Source organism: Thrips palmi, unplaced genomic scaffold (genome assembly GCF_012932325.1).
Source record: "Thrips palmi isolate BJ-2018 unplaced genomic scaffold, TpBJ-2018v1 HiC_scaffold_4, whole genome shotgun sequence".
NCBI lineage: Eukaryota > Metazoa > Arthropoda > Insecta > Thysanoptera > Thripidae > Thrips > Thrips palmi.
The window spans coordinates 3182988-3210208 of NW_023144631.1; the positions used below are offsets into that span (position 1 = coordinate 3182988).

General features: G+C 55.9%; 2 protein-coding genes across 10 annotated transcripts; one reads left to right on the forward strand and one right to left on the reverse strand.

Moving 5' to 3' along the window:
• Positions 1-66: 66 nt before the first annotated feature.
• LOC117649248 lies at positions 67-10230 on the reverse strand. Its single transcript, XM_034391822.1, has 6 exons — positions 10072-10230; positions 6646-6783; positions 6113-6133; positions 4156-4263; positions 3758-3833; positions 67-696 (listed from the first exon to the last, which is right to left on the reverse strand). Exons 2-6 carry the CDS (start codon positions 6780-6782, stop codon positions 646-648), a joined length of 393 nt encoding a protein of 130 aa, XP_034247713.1. The 5' UTR covers position 6783; positions 10072-10230; the 3' UTR covers positions 67-645.
• A 2198-nt stretch (positions 10231-12428) lies between these two features.
• On the forward strand, positions 12429-27216 carry LOC117649815 (calcium-binding mitochondrial carrier protein Aralar1). 9 transcript variants are annotated; one of them, XM_034392904.1, is made up of 19 exons: positions 12429-12578; positions 15234-15334; positions 15607-15684; positions 21852-21908; positions 22022-22164; positions 22262-22377; positions 22475-22614; positions 22687-22833; positions 22916-23057; positions 23139-23232; positions 23476-23566; positions 23646-23721; positions 23799-24007; positions 24081-24161; positions 24237-24377; positions 24497-24691; positions 24779-24881; positions 24968-25058; positions 25156-27216. In XM_034392904.1, the coding sequence occupies exons 3-19, from the start codon at positions 15628-15630 to the stop codon at positions 25340-25342; spliced, it is 2070 nt and encodes a 689-aa protein (XP_034248795.1). In that variant the 5' UTR covers positions 12429-12578; positions 15234-15334; positions 15607-15627; the 3' UTR covers positions 25343-27216. The 9 variants fall into 9 exon arrangements, with proteins under 9 accessions (XP_034248795.1, XP_034248791.1, XP_034248787.1 ...); XM_034392896.1 differs by lacking the exon at positions 12429-12578 and adding an exon at positions 12759-12801; XM_034392897.1 differs by lacking the exons at positions 12429-12578; positions 15607-15684 and adding an exon at positions 12759-12801.
• Positions 27217-27221: the final 5 nt, after the last annotated feature.

A 27221-nucleotide genomic window follows, 5' to 3' on the forward strand; every position in this document is an offset into this window, starting at 1 on the left:
ACATCATTACTATGCGACTGATGACTTTGTCACTCTCCTCTCAAACCAATTAACGAGACAACCCAATTCTCCATCTTCCATCAGTTTAATCTGCTCAATAAATAACAAGTATACATTTTTTTCACTATACATGGGAGGGACGGGCGTCGTGGTTCACTCTAGGATTGGCGAGGCTCGGCCATGTGAACACGAAGCCAGGACTGCCGTGGCGCCAGCGCGCTAGAGAGGTGCCAGGGCCAGTACCGCCTTGGCTGGGGTCGCTAGGGTCGCTGGGGTGGACCGCGGCGCGTGGCGCGCTTCGGCCAAGGCTCTGGCCACCGAACACCAAAGCCGCAGCAAGCTGCCGCCGCAGCTTGGATCCCGACTGCGGTGGAGGTTTATTAAAAGAGAAAGAGGAGGCACCAGTCCGGAGATGGAAAACGAAAAGGAGAGACGGGAAAACGGGGACGCGCACGGCCACGGCCTACGAGTGGAGTGCGCTGTGCTGACGTCCTGGTGGTGCTGGTGCGGTGCGGAGCGGAGATGCTGTGAGATGAGATGGCGTGGCGGGCCGCGGGCCGCGGGCAGCTAGGACAGCCACGGCGCCGGGGAGGCGGGACTGCTGGACAGCGAGACAGCGTCCCGGGGACACCCTCTACGACTTGTTCACCTGCGGTCCGCGTACCGGGGCCACATCAGGTTTTCTACCCGCTCCATCTGGTGGACAGGAGAAGAAAAGACGATGAGAATCCAGACTCGGCGATGGGGCGCTGCGCAAGTTCTTTTCTGCGCCAAGGCCAAGTCCAGGGAATTCCACTCGACCTTGCTTTACTGAATAACGGGATTTTTATTTTTTAAGAAAGAGACAGAGGCGCGTCGTAGAATGACACGCTGTTGGTAATGACTCTGACCCTCTCAACACGAAGCTGGAACAGTTCATATGCTGCCAACAGATTCGGGGAGGGGGAAGGGCTTACCGCCATACGCCGCGTACACCATTAATGACACTGTCGTGCACGCGTTTCAGGCTCGCCGCCGACGCGCCGTGCCGCCGTGCCGCCGTGAGGGTAAATTAAATGTCATGTCTAGATCTGTTTACACCCCACCACGCCCCCCGCCCGGCCCCCGCCCCGCGCCGCCCCCGTCCCTCGGCCGCAACAAAAGATCCGACGGCATCCTGCTTTTGTGTGGCGTGCGCGAGCCTCGGCGCTCCGCGACGCGATGCGGCGGCTCCTCAAAGGAGGGCCTCGGCTCTGAGGGATCGGCGCGGCGCGCGGCAACCTGGCGGCAACCGCGGTAGCGGGGTGCCTGCGCATAACCGCCAATATAAATCTTTCCAGTCGGCGGGGGCGGCGTGGCGCTCCCACGATAAGGTCGACAAGGCGGCGGCCAGCTGCAAAGGTGAGTCCGGGCCGCACGGGCGCAGTGGGCCAGACGTCCGGTGGAGGCGGCTAAAATTCTAGACGCGCCCTGAGCTCCAGAGTCGCTGAATGGGACTCGAATCTAGCGTGTGACCCCACCAATGGATTGCTCTCCGAACGAGAAATCCATTGGTGGGGTCACACGTTTGGTTCGAGTCCCATTTAGTGACTCTGGAGCTCAAAACGCGTCTAGAGTTTTGGCCGCCTCCACCGGTCTTCTGGCCCACTGTGCGGGCCAGAAGACTGACAGCCTCTTCTCTCCTTCTCTCTCGCACTCAAACGTTCCGGTGAGGTGGAAGAAAGAGAGACAGATGAAATCACTCTGCAGCCAGGCCAGCAAGCGAGCGGTGCGGGGGCGGTGACAAGGGCTTCGCGCTGCTGGAGGCCCTGGAGGCCCTGGAGGCCCCGAAGGCCAGATGGCGCCGCGCACCGCGCACCGGGACTGCAGCTTCATTTAATGAACGCCGCGCCGTACCAGCCACGGGTACCTGGACTTTCTTTTGACCCGCGACCCACCCCGCTCGGCTGGCCGCGCCGCGCGCCGCGTCCGGGCCGCCGCTCTCTGATTGGCCACGCTGGCCGAGCAAGCACCCTTTGCACTGGCAGACACCAATTAAAATTTATTGGTCTCCTCCAAAGTGTCGACGTGCAGCAGAAACGAGTCGCGGCACGTCTCTCGTTGGGACGAGGGACGGTGAGATTCGAACCATCGAACCATGCCCTCGCCGTTAGTGATTTTAGCAGCGCAGTTCGCCAGTTCGCCCTCAAAGCGTGTTTTGGGAACGGCGAGTCCGAGTGGCGTGTAATGGGTTTGCCCGACTTCGCCCTCCTTTCAAGCACCCTGCTCTGAGAACCCTGCTCAGATAGGCGATGATAGCAAGAATGTGATAATTGATCCAACACGATATGTCACTATTCGACTGATATCAGAAAGGCGACCGACTTTGTTGACAGAGTGCCAGTATCGGGACAGTGGAAAAATTCATACAGCCTGACTTCAAATGTTTACTTTCTGGCCCCTTTCTAAGGCTAGAAATGTAAAAAGACCTTTCTTTAAAACATAAAATGTCATTGGCTCGTGAAAGAAAATATATAAATAGTATAGAGCCTGGATGCATGCATCACAAGGATACAGCAAGTGTCCTCCTTCCCAGCGAGTGTCCCCAGGTGAACTTCGAGGCCGCCCATGCTCTATGTTCGATGGAGGCACCCTCGACCTACATCGAGGGACTGTTCCGTGCCGCGGGTTCGCTGAAAGAGACTCTGAATGCGGCGGGGCGTCGTGAGATGCGGTCGGCGTCCCGTCCCGAGAAAGCGCACCCGGCACGCCACCGCCACAGTGTGGGAACACCACACCGCTCCACACTCCACGCTCCACCTTGAGCTCCACACGGCGAGCGCCCGCGGAACTGAGGATAGCCTACCCGCCTCACACCACTGCGCTGCCCGCCGCGCGTTGCCTACCTCCAAGGCGCTCTCCGCCTGGATTTGGGTTCCCTTCTGTTTCGCGTTTTGTGCAGCTCTTCCCCAACTTCCACGAACGCCTCTTCTTGCCCGCGGTCCTCCGGGGCGGCTTTGGCGGCGACCAAACCCGCGGCGGGGCGCGAGGGACCAACCCGCGCGGCCGTAAACCGCAGTAAACCGGCACCGATCGCGTCGGCGGGCAGTAAATTTGTTATTATTAAAACAATTATTGAGGCGGGCCGGTGGCGGGCCGGTGGCGGGACAGAGGGAGGGGCCGTGGGGCCGTGGGAGTGAAGCGCGGACCGACTCGCCAATAAGAGGGCGGGGTTACGAGGCACTTGCGACACGCCGACACGGCTGGCCTGGGGCCTGGCCTGGCTTTGCCTCGCTTTTCCATCCGCCAAAACTGCATTGAAAAGCGGCGGCAAGAGTCGTTCCGCTGCTTCGCCGCTTCGCCTCGCCGCACGGCGCCGCACGGCCAACAGCCGCCAACACCGGCCACCCGGCCAACCCCGCCCAAAGCTGTTAATCCGACCCACGGCGGAAAGTTTCCGATGAAAACCGCCGTCGTCAGAAGGCGGGGCGGGGCGGGGCGGGGCTGGCCGTGCACTCGCGGGTCAACGCTCGGCCGCCACGACGGCGGGCTGACGGGCAGCTCGGCCTCCGCGGTCCACATGGTCCACACATCACCGAGTCACGGCGTCGTGAAGCCGCACGCGTCGGCGGGCTGATTCTGAGACGGCGCATCGCTGCTGTCTCTCTCGCACACCCACGAGTGTGAGAGAGACAGAGCACACCGTTTCGGATTCCGCCTGGAGGGATTGGTGGCTGGAGCCTTGGCCGGAGCCTGGCCGGAACCCCCCGGTGCTTCTGTTTCTCATTTTCATACTTGCCTGCGCCGCCTCGTCCCCGCTGGTCACCGGGACGGGCCCCAGGTCAAGCAGGCGGGCCTCGGACCGCTTGCCGTACCTGCAACATAGAGGGGCGTCGTCACGTCGTCTCGGCGGGGCGGGGCGGGGCGGTGAACGCCCCGCCGATGGTGCCCCAGCCGCCGGGGACCCGACCCTGCCCTGCCGCCCCTCCAGCGGCAGCCTCCAGGTTGCCTCCAGGCCATTCATTGCGCGTAAAGCCTTCTAATTAAACTAACGATGTGCATGAGTTTATTTCGGCGCCACCGGATCCAGCTGGCTGTGCCGTGTTCCGCCAGGCGGGGGTGGCCCCATCCCCATCCGCTCGCGCTCTGATTTTGAAAAAAAAAATTGAAAAAAGGAAATGGTTTGTGGAAACTTACCTCGGCCTGTTGATCATCTTGTACCGGTTGTCGAGGTCTTGCAGCATGAGCAGCTTGTAGGCCTGCTTCAGCTTGAGCAGATCGTCGCCCGCCTTGAGTCCGGGGTCGCTGCGAACACAGTGCAACACGGTGATGACGGTCATGGCGACGGAGGGCGGGGCGAACGGGGCACGCAGGCGAACACCGGCATCGAAATCAGGACGCCAAAATCACTGCGGGAAATCCAAAGTGCCCCCGAAACAACACAACGACGGCGTTCGCCGCTGGAACAGAAGGGGTTTGCCGCTTTGCGCGTTTGTTCACTTTTCGCTGTGTTTTGTTCCCCTTTTTCCTCTCGTCTTTCTAGTTAATTCATTACCGCGGTCTAATTGCGTTTGCATCCCAAAGTTTTGGTCGTGGGCAGGGCAAGGTTCACCGCTGCGTCACCGCGTCGCCGCGTCGCTGCGCGGCATGGGGTCAAATGGTGAAATTGGGTTGAACGGTGACGCCCACAGCGAGCACGGCGAGCAACGCGAGACAGGGACACTTTGCGTTTCCGGTTGTAACACCGGACTCCCGGAATAGCGCTGCGTGGGCGTCGGTCCGAACTGCAGACTGAGAGTCGTTTTCGTCGCCCTGTCTCTCTCGCACCTGCACGGGGACGCCCCATGAGTGCGAGGGAGAAAGAGCGACTCTCGGAATCAGTCAGCCAATCACGGCGCTCGCATTCGAGCATTCGAAACGCCGCCACCGCTAAACGTCACCGCCGCCTTTTGAAATGCGACGCTAGCTTTGGTTTCGTCGCCGCCTTCTCTTTTTCTCTTCTTTTCCTCCGCGTGGGGTGCGTGGGGTGCGTGGGTTGCGCGCGGTCGCATCCGCAGCTGTTGCAGTGGTCGGCTCGCTTGGCCAGAGCCAAAATTAAAGGACATAACTCCCTCGTCCGCGTGCACCGAGGCGTGCACCGTGCACCGAGCCAGGGCGGGAACCAATACACGCGCGTTCTCGATACAGAGACTTTCAAATCCCTCCTTCTACTCCTCCTGAACGTTTTACAAAATGACCAGTGACGAGCAAACAGACGACGATGACACGGACATGACAGTGCGGCATGCAGTGAAGGACAAGTGAAGGAAGTACGGGAAGTACGGGGAGTACATGAAGTGCATGGATTACAGGAAGTACATGAAGTGCAGGGAGTACAGGAAGTACATGAAGTGCCGGGAGTACAGGAAGCACATCAAGTGGTGGAAGGTGCAGGAAGTGTAGGAAGTACAGGAAGTACAGGAAGTACAGGAGGTACAGGAAGTACAGACGTGCAGAGAGATTCGGTGCGGCGCAGTGTTCCAGTCAGTTACCACTCAAACAGACAGAGATACATACAGGAATGCCCACAAGTCTCGCCGGTCGGAATGCCTGTCCGAATAAATTGCCAATCGAGAAACCGCAGGGTTCGATCACAGCTCAGAAATACTTGCGGTTGGTTTTCTCGGTAATCTGGGCGTGGGTGCTTATACTGAGATTCATTTCTCTTCAGGGCTGGAGTGATTTCTTGAAAATGAGGGAGGGAGAGGGGGGGGGGCTCGGGTCTCTATGGCCGAACCCTGTAGTCTAACAATCGGCAATTTCATCCCAGACAGACGGACAGACAGGCGCTGGGTGAGCGAGTCCGTGCGTACAGACAGACAGACACAGGCGGTGCGACGTGCAGTGCGTGTTGCCCCGCGTTCCGAACACAGGCGATGCATGGACACAGCGTCGGCGCCACGCCGCTGAGCTGCGGAACGCAACGCGCTCGTAACCGCTGCAACCATTCGGCCGCGGCACGGAATGGATTTACAGCCTTACAGTGCATTACAGCCGCGTGGCTCCGCCCCGGCGTTTTGCGTCGCCTCAGACGGCGGGGACGTGCAGCGCTCGGAACGGGGGCAAACAGTCAAAGTGGGCGCAGAGCGGCGCAGAGCGAGAGAGACGCACTCACCTGAAGCCGTCTGACTGTAAGCTGCGGGGTGGAAAAAGACAGAACATGCGTGTTATTGAGGCCGTGTCGTGAATGCTGGAGGCATGAATGAAGGACTGCCGTCTCGCTGCTCAATTCGTCTCGCTTCGTCTCTCTTTCTCTCTGACTCTGTCTGACTCTGTGTCATGTGGCCGCATGCCGGGGGGAAAAGCCGGTGGCGGATAGAGGGGAGTCGAACCCGCAGCTCGCGTCCGGCCTGCAGACTGATTCCGAGAGTCGATTTCGTCGCTCTGTCTCCTCGGCGCTCATGGGACGACCGTGTAGGTGCGAGAGAGACAGAGCGACAAAAACGACTCTCGGAATCAGTCTGCAGGGAGGCCCAGCTGGGCCCAGCCCCATCTGTTTTGCATAGCGAGGATGGCGACTTGACGTGTGGTGGCCAGGCTGGGGTGGGCCTGGCGGGCAGGGGGAGCGGCAGCGAGGGCCTCGGACGGGACGCCCGGCCCGCCTGGGTCCTGGCGGTGCCACTGGCGGTCCCGGGTCGTCGTGCTCACCGTTTGGAGTAGATGCGGTCCAGGTCGAGCAGGGCCTTGGTCACCTGGTCTTGGCTGGGGACGCGCTGCGCCAGCGCGCCCAGGCCGCCCAGGCAGCAGGCCAGGGCCGCCAACAGCAGAAGATTGCCGTACTGCATCCTGCCAACATGACGAACACGGCGTGAGCATTTCCCTCCCAGCCTGCCCCGGCCGGGCCCCTGCAGACTCATTCCGAGAGTCGTTCTCTTTGTCTCTCTCACACCCATACGGGATGCCCCATGAGTGCGAGAGAGACAGGGCGGCGAAAACGACTCTCGGAATCAGTCTGCTGGCGGTGTACCTCGGTGACCGGGCGGCCCCGCCCCGCCCGTCCACCGGCGTTAATGAAAAAGCTATGCATAAATTATGGCTTGATTTGACGGCCGCGGTGGACTGCTGGCGGCGGACTGCGGCCGGCCTTGAGGCCTTGAGGCTACCACCGCGGTGACCAACGCCAAGCGCCCCCGCGCCGCCCAAGTGGCCACATTCACGCTCGCGTTCACGCGGCTGCCGACCGACCGCCGAACGCCGCCAGCGGGATCAAGTAAATCATGTACAGTCGCAGCAGCCAAAGCTCGGCACGAGGGACGGGCTGGCCGGGCTGGCCGCAGGGCTGGTCGACGGACTCCCGGGACCAGAGCGCCGCCAGCACCGGCCGCGGGGGTGACTCCCACCGGACCCTGTGCGCGTACCGGTCAGAGTCCGTTCGGGCGCAGGGGTCGCGCCCCCAGCAGGCTCATTCCTACCGCTGTCTCTCTCGCACCCATACGGGACGCCCCACGAGTGCGAGAGAGACAAGCGATGAAACCAGTCAGTGTTCGGGAAGGGATTGGCGACAGGTCGGCGACGAGGTCTCTCATGGGCGACGGGATGGCACACCCAGATCCTAGATTTGCGAACGGGCCCGGCGCGGCGAGTCCGTGCCCATGCCGCCCACGCACCACGGGGCGCTGACTGCAGACTGATTCCGAGAGTCGTTTTCGTCGCTCTTTCTCTCTCGCACTTATGGGTGACCCGCAAAAGAGAGAGAGAGAGAGAGAGCGACGAAAACGACTCTCGGAATCAGTCTGGTGGCGTCGAGTTGCCTGGATGTGCTTGATGACAGGGGCGCGTTAGTATCCCTCGTTAGTCCTCAGGCATTCTCACGGAATGCTCTCGTTCTCGCTGGGCGTTCTGGGCGGGGGAGTGGAGAGTCGAACGCAGCGCCCGGTCGCGGCGACCTGAAAGCGACCGAGCCCGGGGCCGCACAGTGGGCCAGAAGGCCGGCGCAGGCGGCCAAAACTCCAGGCGCGTTTTGAGCTCCAGAGTCGCTAAATTGGATTCGAACCAAGCGTGTGACCCCACGAATGGATTCCTCGTTCAGAGAGCAATCCATTGGTGAGGTCACACGTTCGGTTCAAGTCCTACTTAGTGACTCTGGAGCTCAAAACGCGCCTGGAATTTCGGCCGCCTGCGCCGGTCTTCTGGTCCACTGTGTGTCGCCGTGTCGCCCCGCGCCGCGTCCCGGTTGGAGGTTCCCGACCCGCCGTATGTCTCAGGCCGTCTCGCGCGCGGCCGCCGTGGCCATCATGTAGTGCGTGGCCGTGGTTCCGCCGCCACCTGTGGAACTCCCCGGGGACCACGCGCACGGCGAGGGCACGGCGACGGCACGGCGTGGGGCGCCCAGGAGGGACATAACGCGGGCCTAACGTCCTGTAACGGAGTGCGGAGCGGTGTGGAGCGGGCCCGCGTCGACTTGAGGACGACGGATGGGCGCGGGAGCGTCGCCACCGCACAGTGGGCCGGAAGACCGGTGGAGGCGGTCAAAATCTCGGACGCGTTTTGCGCTCCAGAGTCGCTAAATGGGACCCGAACCGAACGTGCGACCTCACCAATGGATTGCTATCTGTCAACGAGGAATCCATTGGTGGGCCCACACGCTCGGTTCCAGTCCTGCTCAGGGACTCTGGAGCTCCAAACGCGTCTAGAGTTTTGGCCGCCTCCACCGGTCTTCTGACCCACGGTGCACCGGCAGCGCCGACGCCAGGTCGCCCCTGCCGTGACCCCCACCGCAGCCGCGCCGGCCTACATGCATACGTTTGAGCAGTCTGAGGCAAAGCCGAGAGTGATTAATCCGCGCCCAATCCCGGAGAGACGAGGACTCGGCGACAAGGCACGGAGCGGTTAATTCACCTTCCATCTCCCCGCCCTCGGTCATTGTCTGCTCGGGGAGTGGCTCCGAACAGCAGCACCTCGTCGCTCCGTCTCTCTCGCACCAGCGCGGAGCGCCCGATCAAATGTGTGGCGAAAGCACTGTTTGGAATCAGCCTGCTGCCACGATCAACAACGGCGCGGCTTAAGTCCCGTGAACGCTTAGTGGAGTGGAGTCCTCGGCCCGCCGTGGAGCGCCTGTGAATCGCAGGGTAGGCAAACCCGCGGCGCACCCGCGCGCCGCGGCACGGCATCCTGCGCTGGTCGGGCGCGCTGACAGAGTCTTTGACTTGGTCGCAATTGGTCACACGCCGTTTCGGCGTCGGCAACTGCCGCTCGCACAGCTACCCCTGACCGACGAAAAAAGACGAAACAATAGCCACGCTTCTTCCGATTAATTCTTTTGGATTTTGAGGAAAATTGCGGAAGCGTAATACGAACACGGGTATCACTAACGAATGTAACTTTTTTAAAAAGAGAAAAAGATTTGCACTGAGAAGAAATTCTGCTTCCATTATGCTCGGACCACATGAACTGAATTACACTCAATCATTTCACTGTGAGACAAATAGGGTCGCACCAATTTGAACTAAGTGAATTTTGAAGCCAGCTTCGCCCGGGACCGCGGCGGATGCTGGGGTCCTCGACAGCCCCAAACCGAACATAGCCCGGCCCGGCTCGGCACAGGGAAGTGCCTGAGTACCTGCGTGAGATAATCCGCTCTCGCCCTTTAAGCCCTTTAAATGCAGGGCCACTGCTCGCCAATTACCATTCGCCGTCCCTGCCCCTCGCCCGGCGCCCTGCCGCTCTGCCTCGCCCCGGACCGTCTCGCCACCATCAACTTGCGGCAATTAGGAGGCCGTTGGCTCGCTGCAGACTGATTCCGAGAGGCTTTTTCGTCGCTCTGTCTCTCTCGCACTCATGGGCGACAGAGCGACGAAGAACGAGTCAGTCTGCAGGTTTGCCAAGTCACCTAGTCCAGCCCAGTTTAGCACTCGCACTCGTTGAGGCTGGAGAAACCATCACTATCCGATACTCTTGCCGAGGCCCAGCAAATTCCATCGTTTTAATGAAAACATTATGCCGAGCTCCAGGCAGTTGGCAAGAGTATTTTTCCAGGAAAACCCACTTCTGTAGATGCAGCTGTGGCTTGATTTCCTTCAGTTTTTTTTAAATTTGCCTTGACTCGAGAGGGGGGCTGCAGTGGCAGTGACCTACCTGTTGTAGCTGTGTGCGGTGCGGTCGCCTTTCGGTAGCTCCGCGACTTTGGGGGTGCCTCTTGATGGCTCCTGGATGTGCCGGTGACTCTTTCGGCTCCTGGTGACTCCTGGTGGCTCTTGCGAACACTCGGTGGCTGCCCTCAAGCTCTGGGCCTCCCGCCGACAGCAATGGGCCTCCGCGCGCCCAACCGCGGGTTTTATAGGGGGCGCCGTGCCTGCCCTGCCGCGTCCTGCAGCCCCGCGACGCTGGGGGCCCCGCGGCCCCGCGGCCCCGCCCGCCGCGCGACGCCCCCCGCGAGGCGTGGCCAGCCCGGGTTGCGCCGGGGGAGGGGAGGGGAGGGGAGGGGGAGAGGAACCGAGGGAGGGGAGGGGAGGGCGGGCGTGCAGCGTCCACCCCTCCTCGAGGCGCTCCTCTTCCCCCTTCACTCTCGTCGTGACCAATAATTTGAACGCGCCCCGGTGCAAGGTAATTGATATTGAAGGCAGCTGCTGATATTATATCCCGGTATTGCGACTGCCGATCGGGTAGGGGACGAATTCGCTGCTGCCCGCGTCGCTTCGGCGGGCGACTCGTGAATGAAAAATCCGTAGCTCCACTTACAGTCCCACCAACAAACCCTAGTTTTGCTGTTCTTCGAGTCTCTATCGATATCGCGCAGTGTATCGTCTTGATGTCTCTCTCGCCGCCTCTGCCGGACACCCCTTGAGTGCGAAAGAGACAGAGAGACGCCGAGCCGCGCAGGTCCATCTCGCCGATGGAGTGACCGTCGCCGTGCCGTTCGACCACCTCCACCTCGAGGACCTCGCCAGCCTCACCCCGGGCGACCAGCAGGCTCATTCCGAGAGTCGTTTTCGTCGCTCTGTCTCTCTCGCACTCATGGGGTGTCCCCTTGTTGGTGCAAGAGAGACAGAGCGACGAAAACGACGCTCGGAATCAGCCGGCAGCTCGCCCACCTGTGCCGCCGGCGCCTCGCGGCCACTATCGGGGCGCGGAGGAGGACGCCGACGACACGGACGGCATGGCGATGCGGCCGTTTTACACGCGGGGCGAGACCAGGGCGGCAATGCAGGAAAGACGATGCCGCGTACGTGCCGCCGTGCCACGCCACGCCATCCACTTGTGGAGGCCGGCGGCGCCAGCGCGTAAAGTGCGCGGTCGGCCGGCGAGGTCGCTTCTCCGGTTAGCTTCCCGTTTCAGCTGCTGCTCGCCGCCAGTAGGCTCATTCCGTCGCTCTGTCTCTCTCGCACCCCTGCGGAACGCCCCCATGAGTGCGAGAGAGACAGAGCGACGAGAAGCTGGGTTCGGATCGGAATCAGCCTGCCGTCGGCGGCTTGTCCAGGCTCGTGGCCCAGATGCATTGCGATTGGCGTGACGTGACGTCACCGCCAGCCCCGGAGGCCGAGCAGGCCGAGCAGGCGGGCCGTTCAGAGTCGTTCGCCGCTCTGTCTCTCTCGCACCTCGACGGCACGCTCCGTGAGTGCGACAACCCTTCGAAATCAGCCCGCCGAGCGACGGGGCGGCGTGCAGGGACGCGCGGCGGCGACGTGCCAGGTGCCGGCCAGGCCCAGGGGGGCGTGCTGCGTGCTGCCCTGGACCAGGGAGCGCCAGGGAGGCTCCAGGGAGGAAATGGGCTTTAATGGGCGCGTGGGGTGGGAGGGGAGGGGAGGGGAGGGGAGGGGGCACCACCACCTGACACGCGGCGGCGGGCGGCGGGGGGGGCGGGGCGGCGGGGCGGCGGGGCGGCGGGGCGGGGGCCCTGTGATGCTCTGCGGGGCCCTGGCGGTGCCCTGGCGGCGACAGCGGGGACTTTGGCGGCCGTTATCATCGTTATTGAAAAGTGCAAGGGTCGCAGGCCGCGTTCGACGTGGTGGGGAGGGGGAGGCCCGGGCAGGGGGTGCACCCTGTGCTCCAGTTGTTAAAGTCTGTGTATTTACGCATTTACATAAAAATGGCCCCGCAAATGCGAGTGGCGCCGCGGCAGGGCTGGCTGGGGGTCGCTAGCCCGCCGAGAGGCCCAAGATGCAAACAGAATCTCCCGGAAGCGGCGAAGATTGCCACTTTGGCGGGAAAGTATTAGGCGGACCGAGGTGCAAATTCAGGGCATGGCTGTTTTTGTCATCAGCTTTTCTATCGCTCGTATTGTTTCTCATTGACATGTTTTGTGAGAAAGTCTCTGCGTAGTATTTTGTCGATCACAAGAGCAGTACAACCGAAAGTGCGAAGTGTTGAGGTTTGAGTCGTCGGAGTCGGTCAGTCGGTCCCGGAGCCGCGGAACTTGGCGAACTTGGTCGTTCCTGTCGCGCTGTCGCGCTGTTGCGTTGCCGGCCCTGTGGGTCGCACGCCGCCACTGCGCACCGCGCCGCAGTGTCCGCTCGACCGGCCGGCAGGCACGGCAGCACGGCAGGCAGGGCAGACCCTCGCCGTCGAGTCTCACGGCCTCCTCCTTCCTCCTCGAGCCCGTCAACATGGGGGCCATCTTCATCGACGCCGAGCACTACGTCAAGGTGAGGAGGAGCCACCCTGCTGGTGTTGACGGCGAGCGCCGTCGGCGAGCCGGGCGGCGCGGCGTGATGCGGCGTTTTTTGGGGCGGACCGTCCGTCTCTGTCGTCCATCGGTGACGTGTCGAGTGTTTGTTTTTATTGGAGTGGATGGATGAATGGATGCGTGCAGTGCGAGCGTGTGCATCGGCGCGCGGCAAATGCCGCACGCGTGTCCACCGTGTTCAGGTGGGGGGATTAGAGAGAGACAGAGCCTCGATACGAATATTGATGAGTCATGGTCGGCTGCTTTGTTGTGGTGCGGGGGCGGTGGCGGTGGTGGGGGGTTGCCGCTGCAGTAGTAGTAGCAGCAGCAGCAGTGAGAGCAGTAGCAGTGGATCGTCCGTGATGCGTGACGTCAGGCGTTCCGGATGGGTCAGGGGAAGTGACTCCTCAGCAGACTGCTTCCTTTTCGTCGCTGTCTGTCTCGCACCGATACGGGACGTCCCGTGAGTGCGAGAGAGACAGTGACGAAAACGACTCGATCTCGGAATCGGTTGACAGCACCCGTCCGCGGAGCCAGCCCCGTCCCCCCCCCCCCCCCCCCCGCGTGGGGGGAATTCCTTTCCCGCCCCCTGGGGAACACTGCCTACCGGAACAGCGTGCAGAAACAAATAAACAAACATGGAAATGATAGAGCTACCCTACCCGGTGGGCTGCAGCAAAAGTGGTCCAGGAAATGTCAGGGTGCGGGCCGGTGCGACCGCTCCATGTGGTCCGTTGCTGCACCCGCCCCCTGGCCGTGGCTCCTGATTCCGCCCCTTCGCTCCGCACGCCCACGCAGAACGCACTGCGCGGAGAGCGTTCGCGATGAGTGCCGAGTGGTCTGCTGCCTGATGTTTCCGAGAATTCCAAGAATCGTTTCCATCGCTCTCGCTCTCTCTGTCGCACTCGTCGGGCGTCCCGTACGAACGCGAGAGGGACAGAGCGACGAAAACGACTCTCGGAACGAGTCTGCAGGCAGCAATCTAATAATCTGGGTTTCAAGAGGGATGCTCGCCTCCCTGGCCGCTGCTCGCCGCTGCCGGCCGCTGGCCGCGGGGGAAGGAAATGGGGGGCGGGGCGGGGCGGGGCGGGGCGGGGCGGGGCGGGGCGGGCGGCGGTCTGATCCGCTAATCGTGTTTGTAGAGTGGCGGGGAGGAGGGGCAGTGGTGGGCAGTGGGCGGGAAACTGGAAAAGTGGCGCGTAATGAGGTTAACGCGTTTCACCAGTGGCGCGGCGGCGCGGCGGCCGTGGTGTGGGGGGCGAATTAATTAGCGAAATAGGGACGCTCGAGTCGCAACAAGTAAAGCCCTGCTCGCGAATTAGACGGCGGCCCGTTCGTTAGCGTGCATGGCCGTGGCCGGGCCGTGGCCGGGCCGTGGCCGGCACACTGATTCCGAGAGGCGTTTCCGTCGCTCTGTCTCTCTCGCACTCGTGGGGCGTCCCGTATAGGTGCGAGGGAGACAGAGCGACGAAAGCGACTCTCAGAATCCCGCAGCAAGCTTCGCCATGGCGGCTTCCTTGATCTCGACGCGGCGCTGGCTGCGGCGTCTTGGGGGTGGGCGCGGGCGGGCCGCCTCACTGCGAAGACGAAGCACGAAGGCTGTCTCCCTCGCACCCCCTACGGAGCGCCCCGTGAGTGCGACAGAGACGGAGTGACGAAACGAGCCATCGCGGCCGCCTCGGTGGACGGACAGCGTCCTGGCGAAGCTCTCGAAAAATTGGAGTCGTCCGCTCGGAGGGTCCTTCCCCACAGCAGCGCAAGCTGTTCGAGTGGGCGGTCAGGGAGGACGCGGCGGAGCGTGGCGGAGTCGTCCTCGAAGCACTTTGGCGATTCCGTCCAATTTGGAGCGGCTAATGGGAGGGCCGGGCCGGGCGGGGTGGAGTCCGGTGGAACTCGCGCGTCGGAACGGCTGCAACGGAACGCATGTCCGGCCGCGGACACCTGCAGACTGTCCGAGAGTCGTTTTCGTCGCTCCGTCTCTCTCACCCCCGTGAGTGCGACAAAGACGAGCGACGAATACGACTCTAGGAATCAGTCTGCAGGGCGCAATGAATGGAATGCGCCTTCTGGCTGCATTTATGCAAGTGCGAAGGGTGGTGGGTGCTTCGCGTGCTTCAGGGGTTGGCGGTGGCGGTAACCCGGCCCGGTGCCGGAAGGAAGGACTAAGGACGTGCTTTGCCGCGCTATGCGGGCCAGCGGACTGATTCCGAGAGTCGTCTTCGTCTCTGTCTCTCTCGCACCCTTGCGGCACGCCCCGTGAGTGTGAGAGAGACAGAGCGACGAAAACGACTCTCGGAATGAGTTTGCAGGGCGGGGCAGACCTTGAGGGAGACGACCCGACGAGACGCGTAGCAAGTACAGCCATGAAAGGCAGGCCGTCGCGACGTAGTGGTCCAAGTCGCTGTTGATGTTCCCGCCTCCCCGCGTCGCTACCCCGCGCCTCGCGCCTGGAGTAGCGTACGTCCACGCGTGGAGTATCGCCGCGTTGTTCCGTCGCTTCGCAGGGGGCTACGCGCCACGCTACGCTGCCTTAAGCCTGGTTGGCGGTGTAGTGGCTGAAGTGTTGTCCTGAAAGGCGCCCCTGCCACGCCACGCTCGATTTGGCCTTCATGTGCGACCGCCTCTCGATTTGCAGGGCTCCCTGGACCGGGGACGTCCGCCAAGGGCGCCAAGGACACGGAGACGCCCGTTTCGAATTTGGCGCCGCTGCCCGCGTCGTCCTGCCGACACAAGGCGGTGAGTCCTGTGACCATCTGTGACCGCTCGCGCCACGCGCATGACGTAACCGTCTGCTGCCCGTGTGCGCCAAAGGGTATGGCATGGCTGACTGTGGCAGCCGTCTGCAGGTTGGGATCAACAAACAGGTAATTGGGTGGTCTCGGTGCGCTGGGGGTCGTCGTGGCGCCCTTGGGGGTGTCCGCCGACGCCCCGCGGCCGCGAAGGCACCGCGTCTGGGCGACGTCATGCTAACCAGCGCGGGGAATGTCCCGTCCCGCTTTCCTTTGCAGACCCGAAGCAGCGGTCCAGGAATGAACGTCTCCCAGTGGCTCAAGGGCTTCCTGTTGACGGAGGGGCACTGTCTGGAGGTAAGCCCTGCGAGGACTCGGACGGCTATCTGGCCGATTGCCTTATCAGCGCGGCCACGGGGCCTGACAGTGGCGCGACGGCCCTGCAGGGCGTACTCCCTGGCCACCCCGTGTCTTTGACACCTGCTACGCTGCTACCCCCCGCGGGGCCGTCTGCCGTCTATGAATAGCTGGCCGAGGAAGGGGGGCACTGGGGCGCCGAGGCGCGTGGGCGCGGACAGCAGCCGGGCTTGACCGTCAATGTTTTGCGGCAATGGCTTTGCCAGTCGCCGCCGTCTCGTCCTCGACTCGTCCCTGCTGCGCTTGCTGCGCGCAACACACCCAGGGTACCCTGCCCCCAGTCCGCCTCCGCCCCGTCAGCTGATCCCTACTTGTTGTCCTAGCGGTCTCGGTGGCCCTCGGCTGTCAACGGGTTCGTATCCTGGAGCTTAAATTTCTGCGCGCGACGCGCGTGTCGCCCCGAACGAATCGGTCGCACGGCCGCCCCAGTGGCGATGGAATAAATGGAGAGGTTAGGCGCCCCTGCTCCTGCCAGCATCTGGCTCTGGATTACGGCCAAACCGCGCGCACGTCGCGCAGATAAGACAAGCCAGTGTCGCGGAGGGCCCTCTCGTCAACCGCAAATCCATACGTGCAGCGTGCCAGTGTTGTCATTCCCTCGGCATGCTGTTTAAGGCCGCTAATTGGTGTGTAATTATCACACTTTTAAGGTTAACCATTTTTCTTTGGGCAAATGTTTCCTGTCTATTTGACATTTCTGGCAACCTTGCCTTCTCCACTGAGCTGAGTAATTGTTTACCACTTTGTTTTGTCAAAGAATTTTAATCTGTTTTAACTTTTTAGTGCTATGGTGTTATTTAAATGCAAGCTTTGCAGTAGATTAATTTTGTTTTTAAAGAGGTCATAGGACAGTTTTGAGTCTTTTTCTCAACACTCAGCACTAGGGAGACCATTTTTGATAGCTGAGGGAATCCCATATGATAGCCTGAGGTAGCCATGCACTAAAATTATGATTTTGAATGAAAATAGTTGGAAAGCGGACAAGACCAACACATGTCTGTTTGAGCGCTGTGACTGTTTGCCTTGCCTCAATGCCATAGCAGCAAAGTTCATCTCCTCTCAACAATTCCATTTATACCACTGTAGAAAGAGAAAGGAAACGATGTGTGATAAAGAGGCAGACCAAAGCACCCTGCCCCCTTGATAGCAGCTGCAGCAACACCAAATGACTTCTTTGCTTGCCCCTGCTATGCTAGTGGTAGTGGGGGATATCTAGCCCAATCAGTGGCTACAAGAGATCTGATGTCAGTGTGACCAGCAGTTACGGGCCGGCATATCTATTGAGATGGAGATGAAACTATGGGAAGAAGTGAACAGCCGTGGAGTGGGAAGTAGTATCTTGTCACGGGTAGGTCTAGGTCACCACAGACTCTCTCATTCAGTCTGGTGCCGGTGGCGGGCGCGGTAGGACCTGTTTGTGTGTGTGAGGTTGTTCTTGTATGTGCATGCAGACGACTGCCACTGTGTCTGTGAAACAACACTAAATTCTTCAGAATGAATTTCGTAAGTACTTGTGCAAGACATGATGTAGCAACTACTGTGTTGCTTAATTTTGTTTTCTTTCCCCATATTGATGGAAATGCTGTAAAAACTATCTATTCACTATATTTTGACTTAACAAAGTGCATCCGGCTCAAAGATTGGGAAGCATTTGAGCGCATTTGAGGCAAGCCTTAGAAAAGCTACTTTATAATCTGATGCCCGCAGCCTGTGTGTTGTTGCCAGTGCCCTCTGTCACTCAAAGGCTCTGCTCAGTGGGACATGACCTTGATTGCTATTGTGCTTTCTCAAGACTGAGCAGATGTGTGGCGCTGGGCTAAAATCATTCATATTTCTAGACCAAAAACATGTTGGTTTTTTTTTGTTTGTTTCTTTTTGTAAATTACCATTTTTGAGCAGTGAAATTTGGTCTTGTTTCCAGACTTTTTTAGAATGTTGTTGAATTAAAATGGGGCTCAATATCATGTGGAGATAGGTTCAAACACTGTGCAAGAAAAAAATCTAGAACATGTGCTGACATTTTATCCAACTCATGGATTTAATTTTGTTTTCTGTTGTTAAATTTTTCGACTTGAATGGGAATAACAGAATCAATTCACAAATTTTCAGTGATTAATGCATATACTGTGCGTAGAGGGAGGCTCCAGGCTCCAAGTTTTGTCCGATCCGATCGTTCTGACCAGGCTGAATGAATGAGGTTCGAGTGCGATGCGACGGTGCCCTGCAGCTGCAGACCGCTTCAGAGAGTCGTTTACGTCGCTCCGTCTCTCTCGCACCTGTACGTGACGCCCCATGAGCGCGAGAGAGACAGAGCGACGAAACCGACTCTCGGAATCAGTGTGCGCCGCAGCTGGCGCACTGCATTGCATTGCCAAGTGCTCGCTAGGCAGGGCCTTGTTGTTCCCGCTGCCGTCAATGAACCCAACCCCCTCCTCCCTCCCTTCCTCCCCCTGAGACGCACAGGTGTAGGAAGTGAAGCCAGGTTGTTGGCTGCCATTGACCGCTGCCCAGGCCAGCCCGGCCAGCCCGGCCAGCCAAACGCTGCGTCGGCGGCGGTGGAGGTTGTGGAGGTGTGTCCGGCTGGGCCACGCCGCAGACTATCCAAGGGGTGGGGGGCGGAGGCCGGGGGTGATGTGATGTGCGTGCACCCGGCCAGACTGTCACTGACCGCGACCGGTCGACCAGTCCGTCACACGAGGGGGCGTTTCTGGCCTGGTCTGGCCGACACTGTCTGTCTAGCGGACTGACTGCCGGACTCCGTCTGCCAGCCGCGTCTCCACGCACAGGGTGCTCACGCCCTGCGCGTTTCGGTGTAATTTTAGTGAGGCGGGTGCGGTCCGGGCCGCGGTGCCAAGAAGTCGGTGACCGCGGGGGCGCGGGGCGGGGGGCGAGGTCCGCGTCGAACGCCGTGGCGCCGAACGCTGAAGCAGCTCAAGGCCCCCGCGGCCTGGCTGGCTGGCGGGCTGGCTGGCTGGCTGGCTGGCTGGCTGGCGGGCTGGCGGCTAGAGGCGCTCTGAGACCCAGACATCTCGACTAGAATGCCGAGCGAATGCCGTCGCACCCCATCGCCGCCACCCGCACTATTATCGCGCGGCCAAGGTCGCGGCCTCAAGGTCGGCCTCGTAGAAAATGGCGCCCGCCGAAACTAAAGCGGCACTGGACATCTTTGTGACGGGCAAGGCAGCTGCTGAGGTGCTGCTGTCCCCTGGGCTGTTTCTGCCCTCACCCTTGCAGGGCCCGAGGGAGGGAAGGCCCAAGGACTGCGTGGTCGCGGCGGGGCGTGGCGGCTTCAGACTCGCGGCTAAGACAGCCTCAGCGTGATAGTCGCTGTGCGTAATATCTTATCGAGGCCGCCCCGCCCCGCCCCGCCCCGCCCCGCCGCGCGCCTCGTCTCGCGCTGTCCCTGACGTCACGGACGTCACGTTTGCTGCGGCCCGCGCTCCGACGAACTCCCCTAGAAACAAACCGAAAAAAGCTTCTCTTTTTCTATGCTTTAATTGGATGCTGGTCCACGGTGGCTCTGGAGCGATAAAGGTCAAACGGTCCCATTGTCTCCCGCGGCCGGGTGCCGACGACACCTGTCTCTGTCTCTGTCTGCAGCGAAGTAAAGCTTTACAGCGAAGAAGCGAGGGTAGGCAACCCGTTCGCTTGGCTGCCCGACTGCGCCAGCGTTGCCTACCTCGCAGGCTGTCCTTGCTGTCGCGGAGCGGACAGGAGGCGCCATGTTTTTCCAATCATGAATGTTCATTTCATCAAAAAATAAAAGCGGCTTGGCGCGTACTCCGAGGCAACAGTATCTCTGGCGGTGGGCGGCCGTGTTTTCGTAAAGGCCTGGCGATTTCTTGTGGTGGAACACGCGCGCGAAGGAGGTCTGTTGGGTCATCGCATTCCCCTCGATAAAATGGAAACGGCATGACATAAACGGCGCTCTTGTTTTTCTTTTTCTGGCCCGACTCTCTCTCTCTCTCTCTGGTGGTACTTTCACCGAGATTTCGCGGGTGGTGACGTGGATGGGCTTACCTCCCGTTTCGAGCGTCAGGTCCAAAATATTTGCAGTGGGATGTCGTCGCTCCCTTTGCTCGCCCTGCAGGGCCGAGTGCCGGGCCCTGAGCGCCGAGCGGCCCTGGGTCTCTCTAGTCGCGCCCTGCCTTTTATCTTTGAAGGTCGAGTCGTTTTGCTTTTCGCCCGGCGTGCCTAGGATTGCCAGCCTCGCCTGCCTGCCCATTGGCTTAGGTCTGACGTCCGTCCAGCAGAGCCCATGGCAGAGCTCCACTCCAGCGCAGCGAGCGCAGGGCATGACGCCGGGATGGTCCTCAATCCTAGGCCGCGCGGTGAACCATGGGTGAATTTCCCGGGTGAACCCTTGTGAGCCCGCGGAAACCACCAGCCGCCACTCAGCCGAGCCATTCCGAAGCTATCTCTCTCGCATCCCTAAGGGACGTCCCATCATGCGAGAGAGAGCGAGCGACCGGCAAAATGACTCGTCGAAATTCGTCTGCAGGTTCCCGCCAAGCGACCGCCAAGGCTCGGCGTCAAGTCATATCTCGGCCAGCAGACTCAGTCTACAGGCGCCGCCAGGTGTGGTGTCTAGTCGTGCGAATTGCACAAGATTCAAGGCTCATTTGGCGGGTAGGGCCTCGCGGCCTGGCACGAGATGGGAGCCCTGCAGCCTGATTCCGAGAGTCGGTTTGGTCGCTCTGTCTCTCTCGCGCTCGTGGGGCGTCCCGTATACGTGCGAGCGAGACAGAGCGGCGTTAACGACTGTCGGAATCAGTCTGCAGGGCACGGTGGGCTTGTCGCTGCGCTTGCCAAGGTCGTCTCGTCCGGCAGCACCGGCAGCACGCTGTACGCCACTCGAACGAACGCCCTCTGTGTTTTCGCTCTGGTTACGGCGGAGCGCGGAGCATGTGTGAATCGCTGAAGCCGGGCGCAGCCGGGCGAGCCAGGGGAGGGAGGGAGATGGGTACCTACAGTGTACTTGGCTGACGACGGTGCGCTCTCTGCCAGCACGCCGCGACGTCGCGACGCCCGAGTGAGAGTGAGATGGCGTGACGTGGAGGCAGACGCGACGCCTCGAGGGTGCGGACGGTGCGGTGCGGACCGACCCCAAGCAACCCCCCAGCAGCAGAGGCAGGGTTCCCGGCGCCACCATGACCCCCCCACACCACGAGCCCGAGGTACGGAGCGGAACGAGACTTCCCCTCGGTGTGGCGGTGTGCGCGTGCGCCCTTCTCGGGGCAGCTTTGGCCTCGCCTGTTAAAAAAACATAATCGAAATCAAACCTTAACTTTGATGCGTGACTTGATGAGTCACCAGCAGGCGAGGCCGGGGCTGCTCACCACGTAACGCTGGCTTAGCTCACGCTCACCCTTAGTTCGCGGCCCTTGTCATGAAACTTTGTACTTTTAGTAGGACTCCGCTCGTTGATTTGGCTGTTTTCGTGCTTGTTTGACTAATAACGACCTGGAATGGAGTGCACTCAGTCAGTTATGCTCCTCGGTGTGTCCTGTAACATTTGTGAGTCAGAGCCAGTGTTGCCAGAAAAGCAGGCAAAAGGTGCCCGAGCACACCGGTGTACAGCGCGGGGCTTGTGTATCACTCTGCCTCCGAGGCAGCTTCTCGCCACAATGGTTGAGTGATTGCCTAGCAGGCAGGATGGTACTGTGTGCTGCAGCCCGCCGCACACCGGTGTGTTCTTCGTCATTTTTGCCTACTCTTCAGGTAACACGATGCAAATCATGCAAAGCGCGCCAACACATCCTGTGGGTGCGGGGCAGTGTGAGGTAGCTCGCCTACTTCGGAATCTGTAGTCGTGCTCAGATTTCACTATCCCCGCTCATCCCGAGCCACGCCTACCCCCTCCCCTTTCCCACGCCTCGACGGGACACGGGACTTCCCTGCCCAGCCGCTCCTCTCCGCCTTGCCAGGCTTTGCCGACGCCACCCTGTTCTGTTTCCCTGATCCAGCTGTACACTCCCCGATGTGCAGCATTCGCGCATTAACAATCGTTTTCCAGCTTCGATTTATTTCGTGAATTGTGGTGTGGTTTTCTGTAGACAAAAAAGAGAACTTAATTAACCTGTTTAAATTTGGTCTTTTTATTCCAGAGTGCGGGTTACTTGAAACGCGCCAGCACAGATCAGCTACAGGATATCTTCAACAAGGTACGTTTCTTCAATTAAAAAAAGAATTGAAACAAGCAAAATCAAAAGTAATGGGGAATGAAAGATTTAAGTCAATGCTACACTCACCTTGTGGCCTTTTTCATTCTTTGCAGTATGCGTCCGAAGAAGTTGATGGGGTCAAGTATATGCGAGCTGGTGACTTTATTCAGCGGTTCTTAGGCTTCATCCCTGATAAGGACTTCAACGAAGAATCTGTTAAATTATTAGGTGGCATTGTTGATACCAGCAAAGATGGGTAAGATTCCTGCCTGCTGCTGCATTGCAAGATAAATCTAGTCACAGATATCACCTTGGAAAGTATCTTACATGTGTTTATTTTTCCTCTTGTCTAGACTCATATCATTCCCGGAATTCCAAGCCTTCGAGGGGCTTTTGTGTGTCCCTGATGCTTTGTACAAAACTGCCTTCCAACTATTTGATACAAATGGAAATGGAATGGTCTCATTTGGTGAGTTGGTGCTGTCTGGATGTTGTGAAATATTCATGGTTCAAATTGTTTGCTTTTGTGAATGATACATGTATTGTATGTATAATGTTGGTTACAGATGAATTTGTCGAAGTGGTTCGTAAAACAACCCTTCATCAGCGCATGCCATTCAACTTTGATGGAAATTTCATTAAGCTCTACTTTGGAAAAGACAAGAAGAGACTCATCTCTTATTCTGAATTCAGTCAATTTCTTCATGTGAGTTATTTGTCAATCAGGTTTATTGAAAATTTATGTAAAGAGAAGGATCTTATCCAACATCTATTTTAGGATTTCCATGAGGTATATGCTATGGAAGCTTTCCGAAAATCTGACAAGGATGGTTCTGGATTCATCTCAGCAATGGACTTCCAAGATATTATGGTGTCTATCAAGAGCCATTTGCTCACAAAGGATGTCAAGGCCAACCTTGTTGCTGTAAGTTTCGTAACAGAAATTTTTTTGAAACCATTTGCATGAATCATGATCAAAATAAAATAAGTAATGTCTTTTTATTCAGGCTGCATCCGGAGGATCTGGTGGACACCGGGTGAGCTTCCCCTATTTCATGGCCTTTAACTCTCTTCTCAACAACATGGAACTTATCAAACGTATCTACCTCAATGCAACAAATGGAAACCGAAACCAAGAAGTGACCAAAGGTATGTTATTGCCCTACATTGGAATACCCTTTGAGTAATCTACTACTTGTTTGAAGATGCACTATGAATTTTTATCTACAGAGGAATTCCTTCATTCGGCTCAAATGATGTCGCAAATCACTCCCCTCGAGGTTGACATTCTCTTTGTCCTTTGCCATCTGCTTCATCAGACAAGGTGAGTTATTATGTCCGCCAGTTTCTTTGTTTTCATCTATTAGATTTCGATGTATTCATGTCATGTGAGCATTCTTTGCTGTCATTTGGAATGCAGCATAGCTGTTCCTCATGAGGATCATCATAGTTGGTTTGGGTTTGTGCTTCTATTATCTTGTGACCAATCCATTGAAAATATAAGTGTCTTATCATATCATATCTTATTAATTCTGCTAAAATAATTTTTTTGTGTTTGTCTCTCCAGCCGTATAGTTTACAGCGACCTTCAGTCAATTGCACCTGAACAATACTTCAAGCAAATCACAAATCGTTTAGCAGAGATCAAGGCTGTTTCAGTAAGTATTTCTAATCTGTTTTCCCATTACAAGTTACCATCACATCTTTTTATATAAATATTTGACCTTTGATATTTAGAGCCCTGAAGAGCGAGGAGCAGTTACCCAAGTTTTGGAGAGTGCCTATCGTTTTACACTGGGATCTATTGCTGGAGGTTTGTCTTGTTTTGCTTTCTTTTGTGCAGTCAACCTAATTTCTGTTTCATATCACTTTTTTCTTCTTTTGATACAGCGGTTGGAGCTACTGCTGTTTACCCTATTGATTTAGTAAAAACTAGAATGCAAAATCAGAGATCAGGTTCTTTTGTTGGGGAGTTGATGTATAGAAACTCAATTGATTGTTTCAAGAAAGTCATACGTCATGAGGGTGTAACTGGACTCTATAGGGGTCTTGTCCCCCAGCTTATGGGAGTGGCTCCAGAAAAAGCTATTAAGCTCACGGTAAGCTGCGCATTAAAAAAAAAATCAGTTTTCTAAATTTTTTTTTCCACTTGTGACAATATTTTTTTTCCAGGTAAATGACTTAGTGCGAGACAAATTCACTGATAAAAAAGGCAACATTCCACTTTGGGGAGAGATTCTGTCAGGTGGTTGTGTAAGTTCCCACCAATACGAATAATTTTAAATTAACATGGCTTTTGAACTGGTAACTTATGTCTTTTATATTTAGGCTGGAGGATCCCAGGTAATTTTCACAAATCCTCTTGAAATTGTGAAAATCCGTCTGCAAGTGGCTGGAGAGATAGCCAATTCAACAAGATTGAGTGCTTGGTCGGTGGTCAGGGAGCTGGGCTTCTTTGGATTATACAAGGTTTGTAAACAAAAATTAATGAAGTGCCTTTCTAATTTTTAAAATATTGTTCTTGGTATTGAGTGTAATCCTTTTATTTTTAGTGCATCAAAGCTAAGTCTTGTTTTTCTTTTACGTAGGGTTCTAAAGCATGTTTTTTGAGAGACATCCCATTCAGTGCTATCTACTTCCCTGCTTATGCACATGTTAAAGCCAAGCTTGCTGATGAAAATGGTTACAACCACCCCCTCACTCTACTTCTTGCTGGTGCTATAGCAGGCATACCTGCAGCATCTCTTGTTACACCAGCTGATGTCATAAAAACTCGTCTCCAGGTATTGTAATTATTTTGTAAGGTGCTTATTTATTATTATTTACCTTTAGTGCTTTGGCACATGCCTCACATTGCACAATGTTAACAGGTGGTGGCGAGGCAGGGCCAGACCACTTACAATGGTGTGATTGATGCATTTGGCAAAATCATGAAAGAAGAAGGCCCTAGAGCTTTCTGGAAGGGATCAGTGGGTGAGTTTAGATGGAATATTTACAGCTGTCTGTCATTCGTTATGTTTTAAGAGCAGAACTCATCTATATTGTTGTTCTATCCTCAGCACGAGTGTGTCGTTCATCCCCTCAGTTTGGTGTGACATTGCTCACCTATGAAATTCTCCAAAGATTATTCTATGTTGATTTTGGTGGCACGTAAGTATTTTTTAACTGATATCCTTAATAATGTTTCTAGATCAAAAACCCTTTGTCTTAATAAAAGTAATTAAATGCAATTTTTTATTCTTTCCAGGCGACCTGCTGGCTCTGAACTCAATGTGCCTGCCGTAGGAATTGCAGATGAAGTTAAATCAACTAATCCTGACCATGTTGGAGGATATCAAGTTGCTCTCCCAATATTCCAGGGCATTGAGAGCAAGTTTGGCCTTTGTTTACCAAAGTTCCGAACGGGTTACATCCCTGTTAAACCATCTTCATAGTTTCTTTAATGTTAATGTGCCACTGGATATTTATAAAGTGAGGCCAAAATTTTAAAGCTTTGAAGGTTGTGATGTTGCCCACTGTTTAAGCCTGTGATGCAGGGTATTGTTTTGCTTTGGAGAGAAATGAACGAGTAATTTACAAAACTGCTGATAAAGGAAAAAAGTGTATTTGACATCAGTCTGTGTGCCTGTTTAAGTATTCCTAATCTCACTATACAGAGTCATAGGTGAATTGTATTTTCTTCCCCTTTCTCATTTTTTATGATCAAGCAATATCCTGTTAATACTATGTCATTGTTTGCATTCTGTATGAACAAAGTGACTCCTTGTATATCATGTCTGTTAAAGTTACATTTAAAAAGTTTATATGAAAAACACAACAAACAATGATGTTTGGAAAAAAAAGTGAAACCAGGTTCCTTAAAGGATATTATCGATTCTTGTTGAATTATTTGTTTTTAATGTATTGGTTACATGTATTTGCACCAATGGTCGTGCTACAATGCCCATTTCACCTTAAAGTGTGAATAATCTTTATTTTGTTTCTCTTAAGTTCAGATGTCCGTACCATGTCAAATTTTTACTTATCTTTCTTACAAATACTGCTCTTTCGATAAAGATGCACTGACCCAAGTAAAATTTAAGTATTGTGGTGATTATTTGCTACAATATGATTGTTTTGTATTTTGTAATCTAGTTTGTAATTCATCTCCAGAAACATTTGAGATTTGTTGTTCTTTGTTAGAATTCATATTGCTGTAGGCATTTCGTCCAATGCAATGAGCCTTGCATATAAATAAAAAGGCCGCCAAATTGTAATTTTACCAAATTGTAATTTTACCAAATTACAATATTTTATAATTAGCTACATAATATTGTGGGATGGTAGTCTTTTCAAGTGGAGCTATTGTGTTCCTATTTTTAACACAACAATTTATTTATAGGGATAAACTGTATCTGGGCCTCAGGATGTAATGCCATTTACCTCAGGGTTTTATCAGTCACATTAGTGTAGCTAGTAAGTCCTGTTCTTTGTGATATTTCATACTTTTTTTTTTTTTTACCGGAGGATGGATTTTTGACAGATATAATTGTGATTTACTAGTTCTTGTGGGGAGTTTGAACATGTTCCATCGCAAGTTTGCTGTAATGTGGTAAAAAGAGTGAAAATCACTGAGGTTCAGGGACCTAGGAACCTTTCATCCATTGCTTTTGTCAGTCACATCTTCCTCTTTTTAAACTTTGATGGCAAAGGAAACTCACCGGCTTCTTTATGCTTCACATGTTCTTGGCCATTGACAAAAATTCATTCAATTGACTTGTAGTGTGAAGAGAGAGTTGTTGAAGTTGAAATACTCAAGTATCTTTCGTTTCATAATGTTTGGAGATTCTATTATTTTCTTGTTATTTATTATTTCTGACTGTGTTAAATGTTGGATTATCTGGATTGGAAGTGATTGGGTTCTATGCATTTGAAAATATTCCTTAGAATGTTATTACATTTGCAAGTGTGCGCCTGTTCTCCAAGTATATTGCATTTCAGAAAAATTCTCTGCAGCTGCTTCTTAATTTTGTTACATGAGGTCGTAATTATTTTTGTCTTGTTGAGATGCATGACCCCATGATTGTACAATGCACTGCACTCCTCAGCCATTGCTATTCAAGCAAATATTGAGATTCTCATTTTGCATTGTTGTCCCATTTACTTAAGTTACCTATCTGTGCAGATTTTTCTGACATGGTATTGTACTTGGCTCTTCATGTTTCTATTGTCTGTATTGATGTAGGCTTTGCTCCTTCATACAACCCAAGGAAGATATTCTACATTATTTTTTCAGTTTATTTTCTGATAGTAAATTTATTGCTTCTGATTTTT

Coding starts and splice junctions, on each gene's coding strand:
- LOC117649248 (XM_034391822.1), bottom strand. CDS start 6,782: ATGCAGTACGGCAATCTTCTGCTGTTGGCGGCCCTGGCCTGCTGCCTG. Junction 4,264..6,112: donor TTACAGTCAGACGGCTTCAG/GTGAGTGCGTCT, acceptor CTGTGTTCGCAG/CGACCCCGGACTCAAGGCGG. Junction 3,834..4,155: donor AAGATGATCAACAGGCCGAG/GTAAGTTTCCAC, acceptor TCTATGTTGCAG/GTACGGCAAGCGGTCCGAGG.
- LOC117649815 (XM_034392896.1), top strand. CDS start 12,774: ATGCCGCACGCGTGTCCACCGTGTTCAG. Junction 22,165..22,261: donor GTTGATACCAGCAAAGATGG/GTAAGATTCCTG, acceptor CCTCTTGTCTAG/ACTCATATCATTCCCGGAAT. Junction 22,834..22,915: donor TCAAGGCCAACCTTGTTGCT/GTAAGTTTCGTA, acceptor CTTTTTATTCAG/GCTGCATCCGGAGGATCTGG.